At 41.3% G+C, this 24757-nt stretch overlaps 1 protein-coding gene across 1 annotated transcript in view; it reads right to left on the reverse strand.

Annotated features, from left to right (window-relative positions):
- Positions 1–40: 40 nt before the first annotated feature.
- LOC133386855 (adhesion G protein-coupled receptor E3-like) overlaps positions 41–24757 on the reverse strand; it is a 40883-nt gene continuing 16166 nt past the window's right edge. Inside the window, exons 5-17 of the mRNA XM_061630625.1 lie at positions 24050–24109; positions 21881–21985; positions 20455–20632; positions 18298–18417; positions 14075–14259; positions 13567–13737; positions 11226–11417; positions 10845–11080; positions 9426–9492; positions 8475–8566; positions 7092–7260; positions 4029–4127; positions 41–2136 (exon numbers count right to left, since the gene is read on the reverse strand). Of these exons, the coding sequence (XP_061486609.1) occupies positions 2074–2136; positions 4029–4127; positions 7092–7260; positions 8475–8566; positions 9426–9492; positions 10845–11080; positions 11226–11417; positions 13567–13737; positions 14075–14259; positions 18298–18417; positions 20455–20632; positions 21881–21985; positions 24050–24109 (1737 nt within the window). The 3' untranslated portion in view covers positions 41–2073. The remainder of the gene's footprint in view (positions 2137–4028; positions 4128–7091; positions 7261–8474; positions 8567–9425; positions 9493–10844; positions 11081–11225; positions 11418–13566; positions 13738–14074; positions 14260–18297; positions 18418–20454; positions 20633–21880; positions 21986–24049; positions 24110–24757) is intronic.

Genomic DNA, 24757 nt, shown 5'->3' on the forward strand with positions numbered 1-24757 from the left:
GTAATTGTTCAACTAATCAATTTATTCAAATTCCATCTTAACTTCACAGCAATGTGTTTGAGGTAATAAGTAGCAAGTCCAGCTGGGTCCTTTTAAAAAGTAATATTGTCTGACATCTTGAAAAAAACTGTAGGTAGAAACACTGTTATTGCATATATGATCTGAAAATTATGAGTTTCAGATGAATAAACTGTTCCACAGCTATATTTTTCTGCAGCTATTCATGTGCAAAAGCCGATACTTACTGAGAGTGAAGCTGAGGTATCATTTCAGGGGTCAGGGAGGAGGGAGTGAGGTGGGAAAAGGCAAGGTCCAAGGTCCCACTCTCAGAATCACTCAGATTTAAGTTATGGAGAAAAGAACACTAATGTTCTATAAAAGCATTTTGTTGAGATTTTTTTTTATGCCTTATAAATAACATATACCTACTACTGTACAATAATACAATGCACAGAACTGGAGATTTGCCAGAGATATAGCTGCTCCTAATGCAGGAATGGGGAACCTGTGGCCTTCCATGTGTTGTTGGACTTCATCCCCAGCCAGTACAGCCAGTGGTCAGGGTTGATGGGAGTTATAGTCCAGCAACAACTGGAGGGCCACAAACTCCCCAACATTATCCCCTGAACTGGGTGGAGGGGATAGGACTATGCCCTCTCACTCCCCCCATAGTTTCTCTGGAGCAAAAGCTATTTCCCTTTCCTCTCTTCTCCATTTCACATTCTAACAAGGTGAAACATATTTAAGGGTCAATTTATGCAGCCTGTTCTACAGGGTGGGACACGGGTGACTCTTTTAGTGAAGGAATCTTCAGATTGTCTCAAAGTACTGTTCAGTCTGTCACCAGACAAGCTCCTCATCACAAATCAGACTGCAACATGAACTAATTCTGCATATAATGGAAAATACAGTGGTGATGATGTCTTCATTATTTCATGCATTTCATATTATTTCCATGTATTGTCATTACCTTTATCCTCACAACCACCTCATAAGGTAGGCCAGTATGATTTGAAAAGTGGCGTACATAATCAGTTGGTTCTCATAATAATCCATTAACATTAAATGAAATTGAAACACATTTGAATCCTGGACTAAAATGGCCTTTTTCCAAGTAGACTCACCACAAGTGTATTGGTCCCTCACAGCTGGCATTCTAAAAGAGCTGGATGAATTGCTCATTAGATAAAGGAGAAGGACCTCTGAAGTCCAAACACATCGTCCCACAGTCCTCATTTAGTTCTGAAGTTACACATTTCAAGTTAGCAACAACAACCTCAGCCCACTCAAAGATGATTGTGTGCATGCGTGTGTATTTCATAGCAAGTAACAGCAAGTGAAATTATTAGCTGAACTTGTCTTCTGTGCCCACATAATTGTGAGACTGGGTACAGATAATTTGCCTCTTTTGACCTCAACAGTGAATCTACTCATCTAGCCTTGTTCAGGGCTTCCTAAAATAAACAGTTATTGCCAATAGGCCCTATTGAAGAGCCACAAACAAAGCCATGTGTCCTCTGTGCATGTTCAATTCATGCCCATTGCTTTGTTGAGAGAACACATTCTATTATCTAAAAAAGGAATGTGCAAGAGGAATATTGGAGATGGTTGGTGTACTGTTTTTTAAGTTACAAAGAGAAAATGCTAATTGCAATACTACACTACACTGGACTGCCTTCAAGTCGATCCCGACTTACGGTGACCCTATGAATAGGGCTTTCATGGTAAGCGGTATTCAGAGGTGGTTTACCATTGCCTTCCTCTGAGGCTGAGAGGCAGTGACTGGCCCAAGGTCACCCAGTGAGGTCATGGCTGTGTGGGGATTCGAACTGTGGTCTCCCAGGTAATTGTCCAGCACTCCAGCCACTATGCCACACTGGCGCTCTAATTGCAATAGGAAAGGACTTAAAAATCAGCATCTCCATGGTTCTGGATTCCTGGTACATCAAAAAGATGAGAGTCAACCAGACAAGGAATAATTGCCTGGATATGAAAAAAAAAATCCCATAGCAAGTCCAGCTTCATTCTGTGTATTTTGGACACAAGAGGAAGAGACCAAAACAGGTTATTTGATTATGCCTCTCCCTCCCATTCCACCTTCTGTTGCTGTCCTGAAGCAGTAGTTTCCTCATTTTTCTGAAAAAAAGACATTCTTTAATGCTTTCAGCAGGCTGCAACTTAAATGTATAAGCAAAACACAGTGCAAACTTCAGAACAGAGGAGCCTGCCTAGATTTAAAATTTCTACCTTTAAAAAGCCAATTAGATGCTTTCAGCATTTAACTGGAAGAACCTACATTGTATGGGGCAAAATTTCTGCAACACTCATGAAGACCTACAACTCTTTTGTTTAGTGGCACTTTTTAGAACCACAGCTGGTAATATCTGAACACATCAACTGTAAACATTTCCATGAAATATAGGATCTTTAAAATACTTCTGTGACAGAGCAATCCAACCACCCTTTGCACTGGTCTTGAGAAAGGCACTGGACTGGACGGAGGTGGTCCTGACATCCACCTGCAGAGTGATACCAATGTAGTTCTGCCAGTATGGAGCTCCCCCTTTCATCTGCTGAAGGGTCCCTTGCCGACTGCAGCCAGCAAAAAGCTCTGAGATGGGCAGGGAGCAACTGCAGAGAGGCTGAACTGGCCCCAGATCTGTTGCATGCAAAACCTGGCCCACTGCATTCACATGATAGCAGTGGGCCTGATTTGGGCCCAATTGCTGTGCTAGCTCCAGGCTGGGGCAGCAACCTGCCTGTCCCCTCACCTTCTGCCCCGGCCAATATGCATTAAGCCTGGCTGGGTTGTGGATAGGGTTAGGATTACACCCTGATTAGTTTATCAAGATATGAGCCTGAAATTAAGGCTGGGCTGAGATTCTTTTCCATCACCATGACTTCCCAGTTTTCCAATAAGATTCTCCCCCTATTAAAATGGGGTAATGTTCTGCTGCTTTTGAGGTGGGAAGGAAAAATAAATTTCTATAAAATTTTGGGGAGGGGATTGCCACTTACATTACTGGGATAGCCAGCTTGGGCATTGGCCGAGAGCCCCTGCAGCTGAGAGGGGCCTCTGCTGTTGGGATCGGGCAGGTGTAGTTCCCACTCCACGATCCACGCCAGGTCACAGAGCGCCGATGCTGGCATGGATTGCAGAGCGTGAACCACCCTCTCACTTCCACAGGCTGGCCACGCCACTTCCCGTATTGCACTACTGTCACCGGGAGTTTAAATAGACCTGGCTGCATCAGTACACTACGCACACATGCTTCATATCAACCTAGATGGCAGGCATGTGCACACAGTGAGCTAGCATGGCTAGGCCTATTTAAGCCTCCAGCAGCAGCAGTGCTGCCACCAGCACCTTTGAGGACCTGCTGAAGTCTGGTGCTGGCCCTGCGTGTTGCATGGCCAGTGGGGAGCTACAGTGAGAGCGTTGCACCATATTCAGCAGCATGGAATTTTAATGGAATTTTAAAAAAAAGTTAAAAAAGGAACTTCCAAGATTTCAAAGCAATTTCTCTCCTCCACCCCCCACCCCAAGGATTTTTCTGGAGTGTTTTGTTTCATGCCCATCCAACAAATGGTCAAAAACAAAATTTTCAGCACAGCTCTGCCTCCAATGCTTTTATTATAGACAAAGCTCCAATTGCTTAGATGGGCTCTCTAGTGTTGAACTCTCACCTCACTGAGAACTCTCACCTTTCACTGAGAGTGAAAGGTAGAAAGAAGCTCCCAGAAAGAAAGGTATGATGCAATGCAGAAGAACTTTTACCCTCATTGCTCTTTGTGGCCATGCGTATGATAACCCCATGATGGCCCAGCTGTCTTCTCCCATCTACAATCTGCAGATAGAAGGTGTTTTAACAAGAGGATCAAGTGTACTGAAGAAGCAAATCCGACCCCCTAAATGTGCAGATATCCTAAGAATTCAGACCTCCATGAATACAAAGTGCTGACAGAGGCAAGGTTAACCATATCACTGCTGGTTTTATAAAAATCTCTGGATCATGCATCTGTCTTACCAAAGGAGAGCTGATGGGGACAGAAGTCACAGACATCTCAGAAACAGGAGGCTGGATATCCTTCTTGCAAGAAATCAAACGCCAGTATATTTCTCTCACCTGAAGATCCAAAATACAAAGCCAATAGTGAGAACTGTCTATTCTGCCACTGTAAGTGCTCCCTTGCATAGCTGCCTCTCCTTCTCACATGATGCTGAGAAGTGACATGGTGACTGTCTAACCTTCCCCCTGTCCCTGTTTAATTGCTCTTTTTCCAACTTCTGTTATTTGCTATTCCTTTGAAGTACATCCCATCCATTTCTCTTCTTCCCACTGCCCTGTTCTTATTTCATCCTTCCTCTCAGCCTTTGATATATAGCTTTCCTTCTTGAATACTTCATTATCCATACTGTTGATAATCAAATTCCTCTCTCGCTGCCTTCTCTGATATCCATCTTCAGTCTATTAACTACTCACGCAGTTACTCAAGCTTGTTCATCACTTAGTAACACTTTGCTTGATGTCTCATCACTAGGGATGGAAAGATCCAGCAGTTATGGTTCTCTCAGTTTCTCATTTTTCCAATCTTAAATTCAGGTCTCCATCTTTCTGCAGCATCTTGTGATTTTTAAAAAAATCCTTATGAAAATTCTCTGGCATTTTACTGCGAATTTCTCCTAATGAATACACTTTTGTCGGCAGTTTTGACTACTGTACACATTTTTGCAAGCAATTTCTCATCATATCATGCATTTTTGTGTTATTTTCACTCAAATATTCATTTTTATGCACACGTACCCTAACATATGCATGTAAACGTTTGGTTGATGAACTGCACTGCAAACATTCAAATAAGTGCATATTCCAATGGATGGCTGTGTTTTGGTTCTCATATTGTTTCAGAAAGTGCAAATTCAACAGATGTGGCTTGAAATGTGAACTGAATCTCTTTTCTTACCCATCTCTATCACTCAGGGCTTATCCACATGGGAGCATGCCTCAGTACTCAAGATACTGCTTTTACTGTCGTGATAGATTTGCAAGGTCCACACTCGGTAGCTTCAAATCTGCTGTTTTCCACTCACACTAGCAGGCATTCCTCTGGGAAAGATTAGTGTTGCTGTTTCCTTGTGACCCCACCCTCTAATATTACATGTTTACTCCCTCCAGTTCAAGGCTGAAGTCGGGAGAGCACCTTGGTGTGAAATTGACACACACAAAATGAAACTGACTACACTCCCCCTTCTCCATTGTTCCAGCCTGAGTGAAAGGTGGATGGGGGGAGTGAGTGAAAAGGCAAAGCAGGCAGTGGCTGCGGCAGCTTTTGCGAGCGGCAGAGAGAGGGGGAGTGGGCCATGGGGCATTAAAAGAGAGCCCACCCACTAAAAAAAACTGAAGCAAAGCCCCTACAAGGTGGAGCGCAGCGCAGCTGTGATGATTTTTCCTTTCCTTTCTGCGTTATAATTGGATTGGGTTAATATGGATTTAAAGGGGGAAACTGTGTGATAGCTTCTGCTTGTCTGCAGTGGCATATGAACCATGCGAATTACAAGGGGATGCAAGTAGCACCACACACACACTAAATCGCCATGTGGATGAGCCATCAGTGATTCACAGCTGCATGTGTGAACAGTCTCGTTGAACTCACTATTCTTTTTCTGATCTGATTCATAGAATTACCCTCTCTAGCAAACACTGGGCCTCCTTTAATGCCCGAGTAGCCATCTCCCTTGTGTGTGATTTCTAATACATTATCAACAACCAGCTGTTAACTCCCTCCTGTCACATATTAGACAGGCACCCTCTCTATTGTCTTTTCAGTCATATTGAAGAGCTTCCTTTTTCAACAGGCCTTTAAAGGCAGATACATTCTGTATCTGTACTGGATTTGAAATAGCTTTTATATATGAATTTTCATTGTTTTCATATATTTTTATTAAGAAATGCATAACCAGCTTTTCATATGTCTCAAGGTGGCTTACAGAAAAAAACCAAAATACAATATATGAAATTGGGTTTTTATACGGAATTGTTGTAATCATTTTTATTATTGATGTTTTTAGTGTCACATCACTTTAAGATATTTTATGCGAAGCAATTCATCAATGGAAATAAAGAAATCCTGTTCTCTCCTGCTCTTCCGCCATCCCTTGCCTCTCTCTTCTTCACACCACCTCCTAACTTCATCCTGTCTCCCTTCCTGCTGCCCCTTGCTTCTGGCAGGACATTTCGCTTCCCTCTCCCCCCCATCAGTCCTCCGCTCTGGAGTGCAGCTGGGTACCTCAAACCACCCACTTTCTCTGCTCCTAGTCTGCTAAGCTTCTCTAAAATTAATCTCAGGGTTCTGGTTCATTGTCTTCACACTTGAGAACTCCAGTATTGTCCGATTACATAATGGAGAATGGGGGGAGTGAGACACTGCCAGAAAGGATGGGAAAAGAAGGTAGGGAGGAGCACAGAAAGTGGATACTTAATAAAGATGTGCCATCACTCTAATTCTCAGTGGAATCTGCATTTACTAGACTAGAACATAATCCATTTTATTTTTTATTCATTTATTTAATTTATATCTCACCCTTCCTCTCAAAAGAAGCCCAGGGCAGCAAACAGATGATAGAACACTAAAAATGTTGCATGTAAAGGCCAATATAATTAGACTACATTGAACAACCACAAGGTTGCTCAAAGGCAAAAACTGTTGAAGTGAGATTTCAGAGTTTAAATCTGAATTCTTGTTCTAGCAATATAAATGGTCATGGGGGAGCCATAGGAGGAGGAGGAAGAGGGAGGCCCTGGATTCTGAAGCCAAGGTACCCTTATAGCATTGATCTGCTCAGGACTTGCTGGCAGGGCCACACCAACATTCTCTCTCTCTCTCTCTCTTTTTTTTTTTTTGAGTGAGGCTATGATTGGGAGAGCAAGGAGGCACTGATTGTCTTTGATCAGGGGCCCACAAAAACCAGGAGACAGCCTTGAAAATCTGGACTATGTACTTCATTCATGTTTATCTTGTAACCTATATGCCCCGTGTTATATTGGACGTTGCTTGCTTTAAGTGCTGTCCTCTCTTGTTCTATACATTACCTTTCTGTTGAGCAAGCAGTGCACCAGGAAAATGAAGACTCCCTGCACACTGTTGGTGATTGTGAACAGGTATGCCATAACATCAGCCAGAGGGCCAAACTGAAAGAGGCCCAGGCACCAAGTCAGGCCCAGGATGAACACATGGCCCATTGCCTTAAATGTCAGGGACCTACAACAGAGAAAGGCAACAGCATGGATGTCAATGATAGGAAAGGCGAGTGCTAGGAAGACAGCATCTGAAATGATCCCAGACCACCCTGTCTTTGAAACTTTATGTTCTTCATTCATGTTTGATGGAAGGCTCACAAGACAGGAGAGGATATCACTGAACGGAAATAGTTGAGATTAACCATTGACACTGGCAAAAGAACAAGAGCCTTTGGAGAAGACTGCAAGGGGACTACATTTCCTATTCATCTCAGTGACACTCCCTGCAAGTCTGAGGAACTAGAGATGTGGACAAGCTCCTTCTTCAGCGTCCCCTTGCTATGCTACCACTATGTTTTTGTAATGTCATTGGCCTCAACACATCACTACACCTTGTAGAGACAGGTATGCAAAATATTTAAAGAATGTAGGAGCCAGCCAGATTTTGTAGGAGTCAGCATGGAGTAGGGATGAGATCTGTTGGCTGGTGCTGGCTAGAAAGCATTTTGTCAACCTAACAGGCTGGTATCTATTCAACTTCATTCTCTGTTCACAAGCCACTGCTTTTACCAATCTGTTTTTTTCCTTCAGAAAAAATGTTGATATTAGTATCACTATTTTTAAAGGAAATATTAATATTTCAAAAGGAAATATAAATAAATTGAAGGAAATAGTGTTAAAAATATCAATATTGATATCAGTATTTTAGATGCAGATCTTTTAAAAAAAATCTGTTTCCAAAAATAGCTGCAGGAAATCACTACATAAAAATCCAATCCACAACAATAATGAATAAGCAAATTAATGGAAAATTTGGTACCAAATCCAAATTGGATGGAATTCTAGCTCATCCCTAGTGTGGGGGGAGGGGAGAGAGATGGACACGTGAATGAGTAAGAGGAATGATCCTTTTCCCACCTATATTTTCATCTCTCTTCCACTACCCTACCCTGCCACCTCCTGGGGCTCAAGCCTACCTAGAATTTATTGCTTTTCTTTCTGCAATAAGTGACTACTGGTTGCAAGTACTCCACTGGTGAAAGAAAGCATTCCGCATAGGCTCACAGATACTCTTATGAATACTATTTCCTATCTTCCAAAGCTAAGCTCTAGCATTGAAAGGAAGTCTGAAATGTTGCAACAACCCAAGTGCCACTCACACCAGGCCCCATTTTTAAATCACCAGTTGCAACTGGGTACATAGTTTTGCACAAACTGCTGTGTGGTTTGTCTTACCTAGTATTTCTGAGGGTAGTTACCTCTGAATTGAGAGATGCAAGCTTCTCATGCAAGTTCTTCAGAGTAAGGCAGAAAAACACTATGTTGATCTAAGAAAGAAAAAAATAATCTGAGGAAATGGTCAAGAAACTCCCACTAGAAACTGCAAGGCACAATTTTTAGGATGCTTTCAGACTTTTGCTGTTTTGCCCGTGGAATTTAATTGAATAGCAGGAAATTCATGTTGCACAATTGAAATAAATTTGGTGTTCCTGCACAAGAAACCCTTCTTGTATTTGAGGAACTCTGGATCTGAAGCCAAAGAAAACCAAAGTGGGTTCTGATCCAGTACTTTGTGCCTTAGTGAATAGATCCTGATTTCCATCCTACATAGGGATGAAAACAAGAATTAAGAATTCCGCCTCTTAGCCCATAAACTGCTTCTTTTTCTCTAGCCGTTATAAAGCAGGAAGATGTTCAGCAAGCCCAAGGTGGTCTGCCCCAGGATAAGGACTCCTGCCTGAAACCCTGGAGAGCCACTGCCAGTTAGTGTTGACAATACTGAGCTATGTGGACCAATGGTCCTACCGTGTATAACCGTGTTCTGTGTTCCAAAATGGCTGCCTGCCTCTCCTCCTTCTTTCCCTTTGTAAAATTGCAGCTCTGAGCAGGAGAAGTTGGTACCTAGGAATTTCCCCTGCATAGAGGAAATTGCACCTTTTTTCTGTCTTTGTTTTCACAACTGATACATCTGAAAACTTCTTCCAAGGAACCCAGTAATTGTGAAAGATCAACTGCTTATTAATAACATTATATAAAGAAAGTGGCCACCCCCAAATAAGACTGATTCATCTCTTTTTGTGGCATTTTGATTAGGTCTGTGTTTTCCTGCCTTTCTTGCCCTAGAGTCAATTCTATTAAATCCCTTCATTTCACTGTTTTTAGAAAATGTGAGCTATTTTTACTGACCCCAATTATAGCACAGACAGGTCCCAGGAAGCTCCAGATAAAACCCTTCTCACGGTTAATCCAGCAACTAAGGGGGGGGGGGAATCACATCAGCAGAACTTTAGGAAAACCCACAAGTTACTAAAGCTACAGTTTTCCCTGAATATGTATATTCGCATATGTTCATGTAAACTGGAACAAGCCTGCATTTATTTATCATTTTCAGATTACAGGAACCTGAAAACATCCAAATGAGAAATCAGAACAGACATTTGTAGTTTGAGTGTGCATTAGGGGGAAATGTGGAACCTGGAGGCTGATAAAGACCAGATTCAAGGTCTCGGGGTAGAACAAGCTTTCTAGGCATGCCTTGTTCTTGGCAGAAGTTAGCAAAATTATAAGTAGCCCATGTTTGCTTATTGAGACAGTGTACGGGTATGTGTAAGGTACTTCAGTTACACCCCAATCTTAAGCACATTTACTTGAAATTAAGTCCCATTGATTTAAATGGAAGTTACTCCCAAAGATGTAGTCTATTCAAGCATCAGGGTGCCTGGAGGTTGTGGTAGATGTGGAGATTAACTTCTGAAGCCAGACGTCTAGCTTGATAGGTAGGGGCAAAAAGTGGGTTAAAATTAATGGCTCACATTATTTTGATCGCAAAATAATGGGATTATACCTATGGTGGACCTCTATTGACCAAAGTTAGCTCTTGACACCTTGGTTACCCAAAAGGGCCCTGTGTTTTAACATTAACCATTAACTTCAATCATCATTAGTCTCCAAAGAATAAACAGCACAACATAGCAATATGCTTAACTATGGAGATTTTGATCAGACAGTCCAATTGAATCTCATTGTGCACCATTGCTCGAACAGATCATTCCTATATCTTGATGAGCCACCCGTCCCAAAGACTCTTGTCCTGCTGATGAGTATCAGCTCATGATTTTGGAATCAATGTGATGCAGAACCCCTTGCGTTTTTTTATTACAAAGTCAAGGAAGTGGAATCTGATCTGCATAAAAACATCCATGGGAATATCTTGAGTTAAAGTCAATGGGTCTTACTTTCAAGTAAACATGTTCAAGGTTGAGGTGCAAGTGAAATATGTTAGCTATATGGAACTAACAGTATATTCTGAAGAGAGACCTTTATAGAGCTCCCTCTTTCATTAAACCCTACATGGCGTATGTAATTATTTATTTACTACATTTATATCCCATCTTTCCTTCAATATGTTCAAAGTGGTGTACAAACATGGTTCTCCCCTCTCTCCATTTTATCCTCACAAACCTGTGAGGTAGGCTAGGTGGAGAGGCAGTGACTGACCCAAGACCACCAGTGAGCTTCATGGCTGAGTGGGAATTAGAACCATAGTCTCCCAAGTCCCAGTCCGACACTCTAACCATTATACCACACTCTAAAACTGACACTTACTGATAATGAGTCCCATAGGACCTGGGTGCAATTGCTGCAGAAATGGCTACTATCATGGCAGGGAGCCCATAGCCAGAAAGATACATGGATATCTTCATACACTTGCTGGCACCACTATAATTTGCCACTTTCAGGTTTTTGACAATGACGTAGAGATTCACACCTTCCAAGAACATCCACCTGAAACAGGCCAGGAAGAGGTACTGCAGTGTTCCAGCTATGACCGAGCACAGGATCTGGATCAGAAATAAAAGCTACCCTTTGTCAGTACTCAGTACTTGATTCTTGTCTTGCTTTGGGTTGGATTGCATAACTGAATGGGATACTCTAGTAAGTAGAGTTATCAAGTCACACACATTCTTCCAGGATGTGTTCAAATACCTTGTTGTATGTTTTGTCTATCCCAATTATGAAGAGATCAGCAAAGAAGAGGCAGATGCTCAGCTGTAGGTGGATGAATGTGCTGCTGTTCTGGATGGAGTGGCAACAGAGAAACGTAACAATAGTCAGGAAGAGGCAGATGAGTGAGATGATCAGTCCAATGTAGCTGATAATGAAGAGGATTAGATCTCCCTGTAACATAGGACAGGAGCTCTCAGAACCAAAAATTAACTTTTGATAAGCAAGTTGTTTTTACACTTTATCTAGCTGATTTGACTTCCATATAAAGGAACAAAATCCTCAGCTGATTTAAGTCACTCTCAGTCCACAGGCGTCAGTGGTGCTATGGTTAAAAACTGAAGTGCTAAGCATCTTATTGAAATATTTTAAAAACTATAAATCTAACAGTTATGCGTTAAATACAATTTATTTAATGACACAATTTAATCTGGAGGTATCATACTGATTTTCAGAAGCGGCAGCCTTCAGAATGGTAGTTTGAACATTTGCTACCATTGTTAACACAACCTTAATAGTCAATCTCAATTGACTTGTAAATTCTGTACATTCCTAGTGCCACAGATTTCACCTCAAGCAAAGTTCAATGTGAATATGGTGGTTCCTCCTCAAAAGCCACATCAGAGGAATTCTGAGGAAAGACAGAACAGATCTGATTATTCATTCTCCCGTCATTGCTGGTCTACAACTCCCATCATTCTTAACCATCGGCCATGCTGATTGGGACTGATGGAAGTTGATGTCCACTCAGTCATAAGCCCATTCCATATCATCTTATCTAGAGGTTTTGAAAAAAATGCATGAAAACTTTGCATTTAAATTGTGCATTATTGTATGCTTTATTGCATGCATTTTTGTAGATATTCCTCTAACTTTGCACAATCTAATTGGAACTTGCATTCCGATCAACTAGAAAGCTCAGGACTGTTGAATTGGGTTGGTCTGCTGAGAAAAGCAGGCCAAACGAATTCCTTCTCCATCCCTAGTCAGAGGGTCCTCCTCGCTGCATTAGTCCCTCCTACCTCCTAATTCTTAGTGAAACCTCCAGAGATGCAACCCTTTTTTCAATTCGGTTCTCTCTTTCTAGTCCATAGAAAGAGACTTTGGATGTAATCCTTACCCTGTTAGGGCAACAGTGGAGAGCCACTGCTGCAATAGCAGCCCCTCCACTCACACTGGGCAGGGTAGGAGGAAAAGGGCAGGAAAATCTAGGTATTTTTACTATACCAGGTACAGCTTCCTGGCTAGAGTAGCAAACAGGCCCAAATTGGGGCCCTGCTGCAATTTGCCAGCAGCAGGTCCAGTTTAGGATCCAGTGAATCCTTTGCCAGCCCAGGCTTGGTCCTCAAAATGGGCGAGCACATTAAGGAGTTCTGTGGTGGTAGAGCCCTACCACCACCAGCAGATAGGTATGGTGGAGAAATTTGATTCAGTTTGCATTTAAAGGCAAATTTATTACATTTGCACTTTTTGCAACAATATGAAAACTGAACCACAACCATCCTTCAAAATTCGCAATTATCCAAATTTTGCAATAGAGTTCTCCAACTAAACAATGTTTACAAAAATGCATGTATTGGGAGAAATGTGTATAAAAATGAATATATTAGTGAGAATAACATACTCAAACTAGGAGAAACTGCTTGCAAAAATGTATATCTCAGTCAAAACTGCACATTAGGAGAAATTCACACTAAAATACAGGAGAATTTTCATGAGGATTCTTTTTAAAAAATGCAAATTGCTGCAGAAATGCAGAGAGCTGAATGTAAGGCTGGAAAAATGAGAAACAGAACTGAAATTAACAGATCTTTCCTTCCTTAGTAATATGGGCTTCATCCAAACCCCCTCCAGTATAGCAGATCGGGGACTTGGATTACACCTTTGACCATTAATGATGGCAAAGAAATCTGCAGCTGTTTTAATGAGTATTCTGTAGATGTGTTTCTTTACTAACTTCTAGAGCAGTTTCACTAACCTCTGAAATACTTTACTGAAAATTCCAAAACTATAATGTTCAGTTTGAGGCCACATCCACATCAGACATTTATTTAAGTTTAAGCAATCATGGCTTCCCCCAAAGAATCCTGGGAAGTGTAGTTTGTGAATGGGGCTGAGGGTTTTTAGGAGACCGCTATTCCCCTCACAGAGCTCCAGTTCCCAGAATTCTATGGGCAGAGGAGCTGACTGTTAAACCACTCTGTCCATTGGCCTGAGTTTAGCAAGATCAAAAATAAATGGAATAATGGTGACTTAGGATCTCCTGTTTCATTGTTTCCTTCCATAGGGAACTAAGCCATTTTCAAACCTGAGTCTGACATACCTGCTTAGGAATGGGGGCCATCAGCACAGCATAGCTGGACAGGTACTGACAGCTGCATTCTGAATGAGTGGTGTTAGAATGGAGGTGCCGGCAGCCCTCAGGGGACCAGGCACCATCTCTGCCTGCAGAGTTCCAGTGCACACAAATAGCTTTCTCTTGGGGAACTTTGTTCTGCAAGAAAGGGTAAGGGTTGAAGGAAGCTGTGTAGAAAGTCCAGCGACACTTGTGCATCTCTCTGATGCACAGATTAGGGGCCATGAAGTAAAAATTAACAGGTATCAAATACAAGACAAGCAAAAAGGAACAGTGTATATGACAGCATTTCCGATATGCTGGCATACCTGTCTATGTTGGACTGACAGGGAGCAAAGCTTGGATCAGGAGAGGGAGTTCAGCTGAGGACATTGGTCTGGCTCTAAATTTTCCTATCATGTCTTAATACGTATTCAAAAGATGGACAGTGAAAGATGTTTGACATTTCCCAGATATACAGAATTCATTTACGCACCTCTAGGTGATGAAGAATGAGGTTGACAGGCCTGGAAAGATTCCTCGTCCATCTACTGGCAGAAGCGCTTACCACCTTGGAGTTCATGTGGAAGCTTTTTCCCAGCAGAGTCTCATCCTGCAGAAAAGTCCCACTCAGGAGTGAGTCCAACCCACTGTATGTCATAAAAGCCACAGCAACAGGACCTGCAACAGAAACAAGCAAAATCAGAGACAGAATAGGGAAATTGCATACTACAAACCTAGCCATGGGGGAAGAAATTCAGTTCAGTGTGAATTTAAAGGTGAACCTCCCTAATTCACATTTTCCAACTCCAGTAAGTCCTTCTTCTACAACATACACCTTTTGGACTAATGTGCAGATTGGAACATTACTTTATTGAAAATTAATTATCTACTAGCTTCTGCGCACCTCAAAAGTTCTGACAGTCAGGTGAAAGCACATAGCAAAATACATGTAAAATGCATATTGTTGCAGAAAATGCATTTAAAAAATAAAATAAAATAATCATATAGATTTTTTTTCTTTTAAAAATACAGATTAATGTGGAACTGGGATCAAACAGACATGAGTGAACATATGCAAAAGTAATATGGACCCATCCATAGATCAGAATTGGTCTGACAACCAAAGGTAAGGAGGAGGACATGAAGCACTGTGCAGCATTGGTCATTTGAACCTGGGAGGAAGGATATGTCAGGAGGATGCTAATGCAGTTTGGCCCCTGCTTCCCTTCAGGGCCTCCATAAGGGCATTTTTCAGAATTCTCTTCCCAATGAGAATGTCAAGCAATTTTCTTTAAAAAAATTCCCCCCAATCTCAAAGCCAGACACTCTTCTTGTTCCACACACATTATACTTCTATTTGAACTCAGAGAAGCTCTGCAAATATTTTGGTCAATCTACTGTTCTCTGGCCAATCAGCTCTCTGTACCATTCCACCAATCCTAATCAAAAAGTGTAGCTATGGCAAGCAAGCCCTTCCCTTGGTCTGCCTGCTTGTCAGCTCTCCTAGGAAGGCTCCTACTGCATTTGTTGTTATGAGGCCTATCTAATACAGCTACTATAGCAAATTAGGAAGGAATTAGGACTGATACAAGAACAGCCTTAACTTATACCAAAATCATTCTTTGGTTCTGAGCATGCTCAGAGTGGTTTCCTGAAGGCTATTTGTAGGGAGCAGGGGGTAGGGAGTGGCTGGAAACAGAGAGAAAGAGAGAGAAAGACAGAAAACAAACACTGGACATAGTGTGACTCCTGGTCTTGTCTTTCTATAATAAATGTGACACTATTTTTATGTTATTTTATTTGCATTGGCGGAGTGGATGGGGGAAGACAACTGAGGGAAGAAATGTCAGCCTGCCTCTGTATGTGTGTGTTTCGCTGCAACAACTTGTCTTGAAACAAGAGAGAAAAGCAGGGGGTGGTGGGGGTGGTGTCTGCTGCCGCTGTTGGTAGTAGTTTGTCCTTCATGACTCTCCCAGTTGCAGGATCAAGTGTTGGTGTTGGGCCGACTGGACTCTCCAGGTCTGGCAGTTGTTTGCTCCTTAGGATCTTAGACTGCAGAACTGGGGAGGGGAGTGAGTGAGTCTGGGCTTGCTTTGTCCTTTGTTGCCACAGCGCTTCCTCCTGCATGCAGTAGCTCTTTCAGTTTGAATCTTGACTCTGCTAGTTCACTTGGTGGGCTTGGGTGCCTCCCACCCTCTGCTTCTGTCTATAAGGTGGATTAAAATACTGATCTACTCAGTGTTGGTGGTCTAAGTGCATTCTCGGTAGATCGCATACCAGAGATCTGTAAGTCCTAAGAGTCACTTTTCTCTTTTTCTCTCTCTATTGAAACATATTGTGAAATCTTAGCTTTTATATCTTCCATGTGTAGATAATTGGAAATGGCTCCTCCTTCCCATAATATAATTACTCTGAGACTTGTTGCTTTTGACTGTTCTTGCTATTGAATTTTATTGTTCTGAATCCTGTTTTAACTTTGTTCTTTTTTACGCATAAGCTACCTTAGAATTATTTATCAGAAGGCATTCAGTGTTTTTAATGAGTTAGATTCTGTTCTACTAAAATTGTAATTAAGAACTAAGTTATTGCATAATTGCACCCAACTTTCATTGCATGGCCTTAATAAGAAGGAAAGAACAGGGCAAGAATGCTTTTAATTCCATTATCAATTGATGCTGAGCTGATTGCTGATAATAGAACCACTTTTCTCAGCAAGGGCCCTTTCATGTGTAGCATACATCAGGACCTCCTTGCAAAACAGTGTGTATCCAAACTCTGGACTCATTCGCTCCCCATCCCCATCCTCCAGTCCGGTACTGGTATCCAGTTAACTCTCTGATTCTGTGGATTTGTAGGAGACAAGTCCTACCAAGGAAACCTACTTGGCTGTTCCCAGTCTTCAATTTCCCTTTTTGAAAAGCCTTACTAATTCTTGATTCTTGCACTGTGGTGCTATGCTAGCTGTTTAGACTTGAACATCCATCATTGTCTGTGGTACACACACTGATGTATTTTCCCCCTTCTTGCTATGGTTTCTGGTCAAATGAGTTTTTCAGATTTATGTAGTGCTTCAAAAAACCCAAAAAGCCTCTGAGGCCATAGCAGGAGGGGCTGGAGAGAGACTGTTCCATAGGCAATAATGGCTCTACCATGCCACCTGAAAGACTCTGAAGATCAGCCTCAAACCCTTATGTGGGGATGGAAAAATATCAAGCACTCAATTTTTAGGCATCTGGGATTTCTTTCCAGCTCTATTTAAAAAGATAAATCCTAATTGGAAAGCTTCTCAAATACTTATCTGAAGTAATGGGTGGTAACAAAATGTTGAAATCACACATAGTTTTCCCCCATGTTTTCTCCAGAAACAAAACTATCACATCAAATATAAATTAATACACCTATACTGTTGCACTTTCCTGCATCTTTAACAGCAAGGGAATGATTATTAGGGCTCACACAGCCTACCAAGTCCAGAGTCCACCACCCACCACTGCTTCCTTGTTCCACCATTGGGTTGGGTGCAATATTTGCCCCAAGTCCTCTCAAGGAGCCCCACCATCACCACTACTCTTTTTGTTCACCTCATCAAAGACCAGATCTCTGCCTCAAGCCAATACATCACTTTCCACCAAGCTGTGATGCAAGACACAAACATATCACCCAGCTCTGTTGAATATATTCAACCATAAGTGTATAGCTCTTGTAACCCCATTCATATAGCTGGGAAGAAGGCACCCAAGTGTGCCTTACCCAATTAGCAGGTCTGGCAAAAAAAATCCTTCCTAGCCTCAATAAGCAGCAACTAGTCTACATCCAATGCTACATGAATCTATACCCTTCCTCTACTGCAAGCAGTGGACAGAATGGGCTGGAAACAGAATGTCCCCATCTCCCTTTGTCTACCTAGATGGTGGTCTTCTTGCAGGCCTGCTCCATTGCAATCTGCCCAGTGACACCTCATCAAGGGAGGTGGGGAGTCCTATATTCAAGTTGTCCTGCCAGCTCTCATTCTGTATCAATTTTATGTATTTGTTAACTAGCAGTCTCATAGCAGGAGTTGCTTGGGAATTCTGAGAAACTAAAAAAAAATAGTGGTTAAAATCAGTGCAGTTTTGAAAACTTCAGTCCACCATCTTGATTCAAAATGGCATCCAAGTGAATCTAAACATTGATGAAAACCTGCTCCTTGATCTCAGGAACCATCATGCAAAATTTGGTTATGATATCTTAAGAGGTGACCAAATGCATAGAAAACAACCCCTTTCCCAAAATATATATTAGATTGTATTACATTTTTATTCCACCGTTCCAAAACTGGAAGGTAGCAAAGGCTGAAAAACAGTGACTGGTCCAGTCACTCAGCAAGCTTCATGGCTGAACTGGGATTTCAACCTGGGTCTCCCAGTCCTAGTTTAACACTTGGGACATACTCCTAGATAAATGTGTACTGGATTGCAGCCTAAGTGGCTTTTGCTTGAGGACCAGACCTCCTCAACTCAAAGACATATTATTAGGTTGTGCTTTGTTACTGCAGAGAAATACAAGCCATGCTGACAGTCAATGAAACTTGCCAAAAGTAAACCCTAAAGATAGTAAAAAGTTTGGTGAGTATGAAGAGAATATGGGAGGTTCTTATCTGAGCATTAGAAGGGCCATGAGAAGTTGCCATTCATTATCTTCTTCAAGGGTTATCTGAGAAATGAGTAGACATCAAACCTTGGGTGGTCTTGTCAGTCAGTGCTCTGGGATCAATGGCCATTTGGTCTCTTTGAGCTTCTAAGTGGAGTGTTTCATTTTTTGAAATGTCCTCTTCATTGATGATGCGTGTTTGAATCACTACAATGAGTTAAAGGATTTGAGTTCCTGGATACATATCATGATGCCTAACTATGAGTTTGACCAGATGCTCAATTTATGCCACAATAAAATAAAGCAGTTTTAACTTGTTTGTTATGGTAGAGCAGACTGCTTTCAATATCACTTTGAGAGCATCACAGAGAAAACACCATTTTCTCTTAGCGGAATTTTATTTATATCATTGTGGCATTTATATTCTGTTTTACTTTGTAAAAACAAAAACATGAAAAAATTATACACAATCCAATTTAAAACATCAGTTAAAATCCACAAAATGGATAAAGTGATGCTATAATATGCAGGGTCTAACAATACAGCTACAAAATTAATGGAAGGTCTGTTTAAAACAAGAATTTGTTTAAAATTCCTCCTAAAGACCAGTACTGCTGCACTCTGAAGGTCATGAAAAATGCTTTTGGCCACAACCACCATTTGCCAATCCAGAATCAACTATGGGTCCAAAAATCTTTAGAGAATGCAAACCACTTTTTCACAGAAAAACAAGATCCCACCCAGCACAGGCAATTGCCACCCCTTTGGCCACATTAGCTACAAAATCATTGTCACTTCTGTCTAGTCCAATCTGCTAGTTCTGATCCAGTCTCAATCTGCTAGTTCTCATCCAGTCTACCATAGCCTCAACTGATATAATCAAGGTCAGTGGTCCCAGAGCTCATAATAATGAAAATTAACAATTAATAAAGATATTAACTGTTATGACTAATGATGTTGCCAACATCTGTAATTGCCTGGTTTGGTATGTTTTCTTTTAATTTCATTTAAAATATTTTGAAAACTCTCTTCATCCAGGAATTTTCAGGTGGTGTACAAAATGCATGAATAAAATTATTCACACACAATATAAATGCACTGAAAATATGAATTAGTCCAGATTGTAATGATCAACTATATTATGAGTTGAGCTCTATTTCTCCAGCAAATTATTTTTCAAGGTTGGAATGTTAAATAAGATTACGAGGATGTGCAAGTTAGTGTTAAGCAGGCCAAGTGACAAAGCCAGCTATTTTGCAGGCTCACACTCAAAAGTTCTTTAATATCACCTGCTTCCTATCAATGAAACTCTTCCTGATTGCTGAGAACGATGTGACCAGATGCCCACATGCACCCAACAAAGCAGCCCTCTGTTTGGTGAGTATCTTCTCTATTCAGATCAATCATTTCTCTTTATTATTTCTTGCAAACATTTATGAATCTTTTATGCTCTGTCCACATTTAAAGCCATCTCTTTTTCCTGGGTGTGTCTATTTGGAGCAGTAGTTTCCAGGAGATTCTTCAACCTACAGTTCCCAGAGGGGAATACATGCATGCAGGAGCACACTGACGCTGATGTTATGAGCTGGGGGAGAACTCTTGGAAAATGTGTTTTTCCTAGCACTAACACTGAAACCTTATACATAACCCAACTCATTCCTGATTTGGCCAAGGGGAGCTCACCCATCCATCACTATATATGACTAGGGATGGATGGATCAGCTTACTCCCATCCATGTCAGTTTTGCATGCATTCCATAATAAACCTGTTCCAGCCTGTTTACTGCAATTTTTTGAAAAAAGATGCATTTAATTGTGCGTAGTTTTTCTCTGTCTGGAAATACCCATTTTATACTAATTTCCCCTTAAAGTATGCATTTTTAAATGGATCATTAAATTCAGTCCATTTGTTAATTGTGTTCCAATCCACATATAAATTTGTGAATGGCAAATTAGGTCTGTTCACTTTAAAGTGCAGAGTGAACAGGATTCTCTTCTATCCCTACAACATGACATTTCTCTCCAAATCTCCAGATGATCCCTTCCCACCTTCCAATAACTTTATATAGATGGTAAACAATCTCCAATATGCATCACAACAGAAATGCAAGAGAAGAGGTGTGAGGAAGGAAAGGAGATATGCAACAGAAATCCACTGGAATTCAGCAGTATAAAAAATATGGGCAAACTAAACATATAGTCTTCTTCTTCAGATAAAATGAACACCCTTTTACTTTTCCTTACCTGCTGAGTTAGTAACCACAGTCTGAGATTGTTTCTTTGGAGATGCAAGAGCTTTTTCTACTGCAGCTAAGCCTAGTCCTTCCAGACCCCATATCACAACTGACACAAGCTCCTCCTTTGTTTCAATACTCCGCAGGGAAATGTTGACAACAAGTTCTTCAAAGGAGTCCACTGTGTCCTGCAGTATTATAAGAACCAAACAGATCTCACAACACTTCAAAGTCTTGCTTGGCTTTTCACAAGTGTTTCATTAAGAGAGACATTCTCAGCATATGTACGGCTGGTATAGCACAGTGGGGAGGAGAGCCTGGCTGGGAGTCCAGAGTCTGTGAGTTCAAATCCCTGCTTATGTCTCCTGGGCGTCAAGGGCCAGCTAAACATCACCCCCACAGGGAGTGGCTCAGGGGTTACGTGTCCTGCCACCTGTGCAGCCGTGGGCAAGCTGCATAGTCCCAATGAGCCCAGTTGCCCCCCAGCTGGCAGCTGCAGACAAGGAAGGGGCTGGCTTGTGCAGCTGTGGCAAGCTGAGCAGGCCCTAGCCAGCTGGGAGGACTAGCCTCAGAGGGAGGCAATGGCAAACCCCCTCTGAATACCGCTTAGCATGAAAACCCTATTCATAGGGTAGCCATAAGTCGGGATCGACTTGAAGGCAGCCCATATCCATTTTCTCAGCATATGTATGATTCACACAGTAAATTTCAACTGGGTCATAATCATCATCATTGTATTTTTGTCTCAATGTGTGTGAACAGATACATAAATATGGTAACTTAGAGCAGAGGCAAATATCCATCTGCCTGTCTATCTACAAAATATATGATCATAACATCAACTACACTGTCTACTTAAAAACTGAAAAAAATATCTCATTTCTATGATAGTTCTACTCAGAGTAGACCCATTAAAATTAATGGACATGACTTAGATGTATTAATTTCAGTGGGTTTCCTCTGAGTATAACTGAGTTGGCTGCAACCTTATAGGTTTATACCATCCTTCATAAATTTCCACAGCAACAGGGATGGAGAACCTGTGGTCCTGCAGTTGTTGTTGGACTACAACTCCCATCTGCCCATAGACCATGGGCAGGGAAGATGGGAGTTCTAGTCCAAGAGCATCTGGAGAGCCACAGGTTCTCCATCCCTGATATAATACTCTATATTGAATGTTTTTATTTGTTTTAAATTGTAATTAAACAATACTGAACTAGATGGCCAAATAATCAGACCTAGTATGAGGCAGATTTCTCTATCACTGAAAACAGCATTGGAAGCCTCATCTGAGTAAATTGTTATAAATCCATCTATCCTTCACTGACCCTAGTACACAACAGGAAACCACACAGCATTGCAACAGGAAAGCACAGCGGCTTCTCAGGAAGGAGAAGCTGTGGTCAAATGTCTCTTCAGTTCTTGAGAAGTCTCACCTGCAAGGAAGCTGTTGTCAAGCTGCCATTACAGACGGTTTCCAACAGATGGAAAGTGGACCTCGCCACCGAGCAGTAGAAACTGTTGTTAAGATTTAAGTTATCCTAAGAGAAGAAAGGAATCGTGTTGTTGGCAGAGATCAGCTGATTGGGATATAAAGTGAAACACCTACTGTATATAGTTGCTCAAATTGGCACTGGCTGGGCTGCATACAAGGTCTAATATTGCCCCAGGCATGAACAGAAAAACTTTTGCTTGGCCAACTAGTGGGATAGTGGTTAAGTCAGGATTAGGGATTAGTTCAAATCACTATTTAGGATTCATGAAGCACACTGGGCGAGCTTGGACAAGCCAAACTTACCTCCTACAGACAATCCCCCCCCCAAAAAAAACTCCTACAGGGCAGGGCTGTAGCTCAGTGGTACAGCATCTGCTCTGCACACGGAAGTCTCTGGAAGGGCTGGGAAGGATTCCCTGTCTGAAACCTGGAGAGCTGCTGTCAGTCACATAGACAACACTAAACTAGATAGGCCAATGGTCCAACTCAGTAATAAGGCAGCTTCCATTAAATGGAAGGTTCCTATTGACCAGAGAACCGGTACTCTTTCATTCAGTCCTTCAGAAGCAATGTAGCAATGATATACAGGTATATTCTTTAAAATATTATCTTTTAATATTATGCTTACGTTATATTTGAATTCACAGAACACACACACAAATATATTCAATAGTTTAAAAACATGTGAGTCAAGTAACCTTCTATCTCCCCTCCATCCAGCCTTTGTAATGCAAAAATTAGCTAAGAAATTTTTTGATGTAACTGGATTTTCTTGACAGTCTCCAAAAATCTGTAATTTGCTCAGGGTTAAATATTCAGTCTATCAGCACCTTGGCCATGAAGCAATAGAATTATAAGAATACTATATGCCTCACTATTAAATTCACTCAGAACCTCCTGTGCATGGATAGGTAAGAAGCACTGGGTTGTATTCAAGGTAGTGCTGAGTCAGTGAATCCATGGCAGATAATTCTTAAGCAGAAATAACAGTTCATTGGCAATAAAAGCAATGCATCTGAGCAAATGTAGAGTGCTTTCCCTTCATTCCTGAGCACCTAAGAAGTAGGCCATCATGCATGCCTATCTCCTATCCAGGAGAAAGACCCACCTCTTTTTTCCCTCTTTCCTTCCACACATCAATCTATATTCTTTTCCCTCTGTTTCATTCCAACAACTCTTCACAAAACCCCTTTCTTGTTATAGGCAAGTGCTCCAGAAGCCTGTTTTCAAAACCAGGCTGAGGTCTGGAATATATGTATAAAAGTGCCTCTGAGCACATACAGAGTACTTTCCCTTCACCTGTAAGTCACTGTAGTGCTCCACTTTCCCACACAGAATTCATAAGCAGGTTGTCTCCCACCCATGGAGAGGGGAAAAAAGGGGGAGGAGAAACCCCAAAGACACCAAAAAGGATATTTGTAAAATGTTTCCAAAACAGTTTACTAAAATGACAAGCCCAACGCGTTTCAGCCACGTTATATTTCGGCCTTTGTCAGGGGCAAAGGAAAAAAATAACTTTTTTCTGAAGGGATTTCAAGCAGTGTAGCCAAAGATTTTTTTTATTGAGGAAAATGTCCAAGGATATTTGTAAAATGTTTCCAAAACAGTTTATTAAAATGACAAGCCCAACGCGTTTCGGCCACGTTATATTGTCATTTTAATAAACTGTTTTGGAAACATTTTACAAATATCCTTTTTGGCGTCTTTGGGGTTTCTTCCCCCCCCCTCTCCTGACGCATCAGACGCCATCCACTTTCACTGCACTGTCTCCCACCCATGCCTAGGACAGGGTTTTCATTTTCTGAAGAAGAGCTGAGACCACAATCTGTTCCTCAAAGGAACCCACAACTGTTTCCTCTCAACTCTCATTGTTCTAATAGCCCAGTTCAAACGATGTCTCCCCACCCCCACCCCACCCCCACCTTAAAAAAAAGTGCCCAGTAAAGGGGAAGAAAGCACTTCTTCATGTTTTGAAATCCTCATCTTTGACTGGCATACTTTATCAATAAATTAAAGTAGTAAGTAAAATATGAACCCAGCACTTTCCTTGCCCAAATTCCTCCTGCCCTGCATTCTTCCCAATTTCAGTAGACTGGGAGAATTAGCTAACAGTAAAAACATCTACTTTGCATTTAGTACTAATGTTTAGTTCTTCTTCTTCCAAGACATTCTGACATAAAGTCAAAAGACAGACTTTATGAAGTTATTTTTAGGCATAGTGTATTTTTAGACAGACAAGCTATTAATTCAAAATTTACTAAGGTTTAGGGGTGAAAAGTAAGGAGGAGGGGGAGAGAATTACTATTTGCATTTCAAGGAAGAAACTTTGCCAGTTCCTTTGTCAGTGTTGGTATACCAGCCCTATAACATTAAGCATATCAAAATTTCAGAAGCTTATATTCAGCTTCAGACATCTATCTGAGGCCTGATCCCTGAGTTTAAGCTTTGACTAACACAAACATGAACAGTGTGAAGTAAAACAAAGGAGGGAGGAGCCTAGGGCTCTTCTGGCTGAATTGTACCTCATTCTGCAATCCCAAAAGGAACGGATCAGTCTGTCCATTTCCATTTCTCTCAGTTTCTAATTTTTCCAAACTTCAGTTCAGTTCTCCACACTTCCACAAAAAGTCCACATGAGAACCCATCAGCATTTTAAAGCAAATTTCTCCTAGTAGGCACATGTTTGTGGGCAATTTTCCCTGACATGCACAATTTTGCAAAGCCATTTTCTCTAATGCGATGCATTTTTGTATGTTATTTTCACTAATATGCAGAAGCATATGCATTTTTGTAGATGTTACTAGGCTGGAGAGCTGCA

This window comes from Rhineura floridana, chromosome 6, assembly GCF_030035675.1.
Source record: "Rhineura floridana isolate rRhiFlo1 chromosome 6, rRhiFlo1.hap2, whole genome shotgun sequence".
Classification (NCBI taxonomy): domain Eukaryota; kingdom Metazoa; phylum Chordata; class Lepidosauria; order Squamata; family Rhineuridae; genus Rhineura; species Rhineura floridana.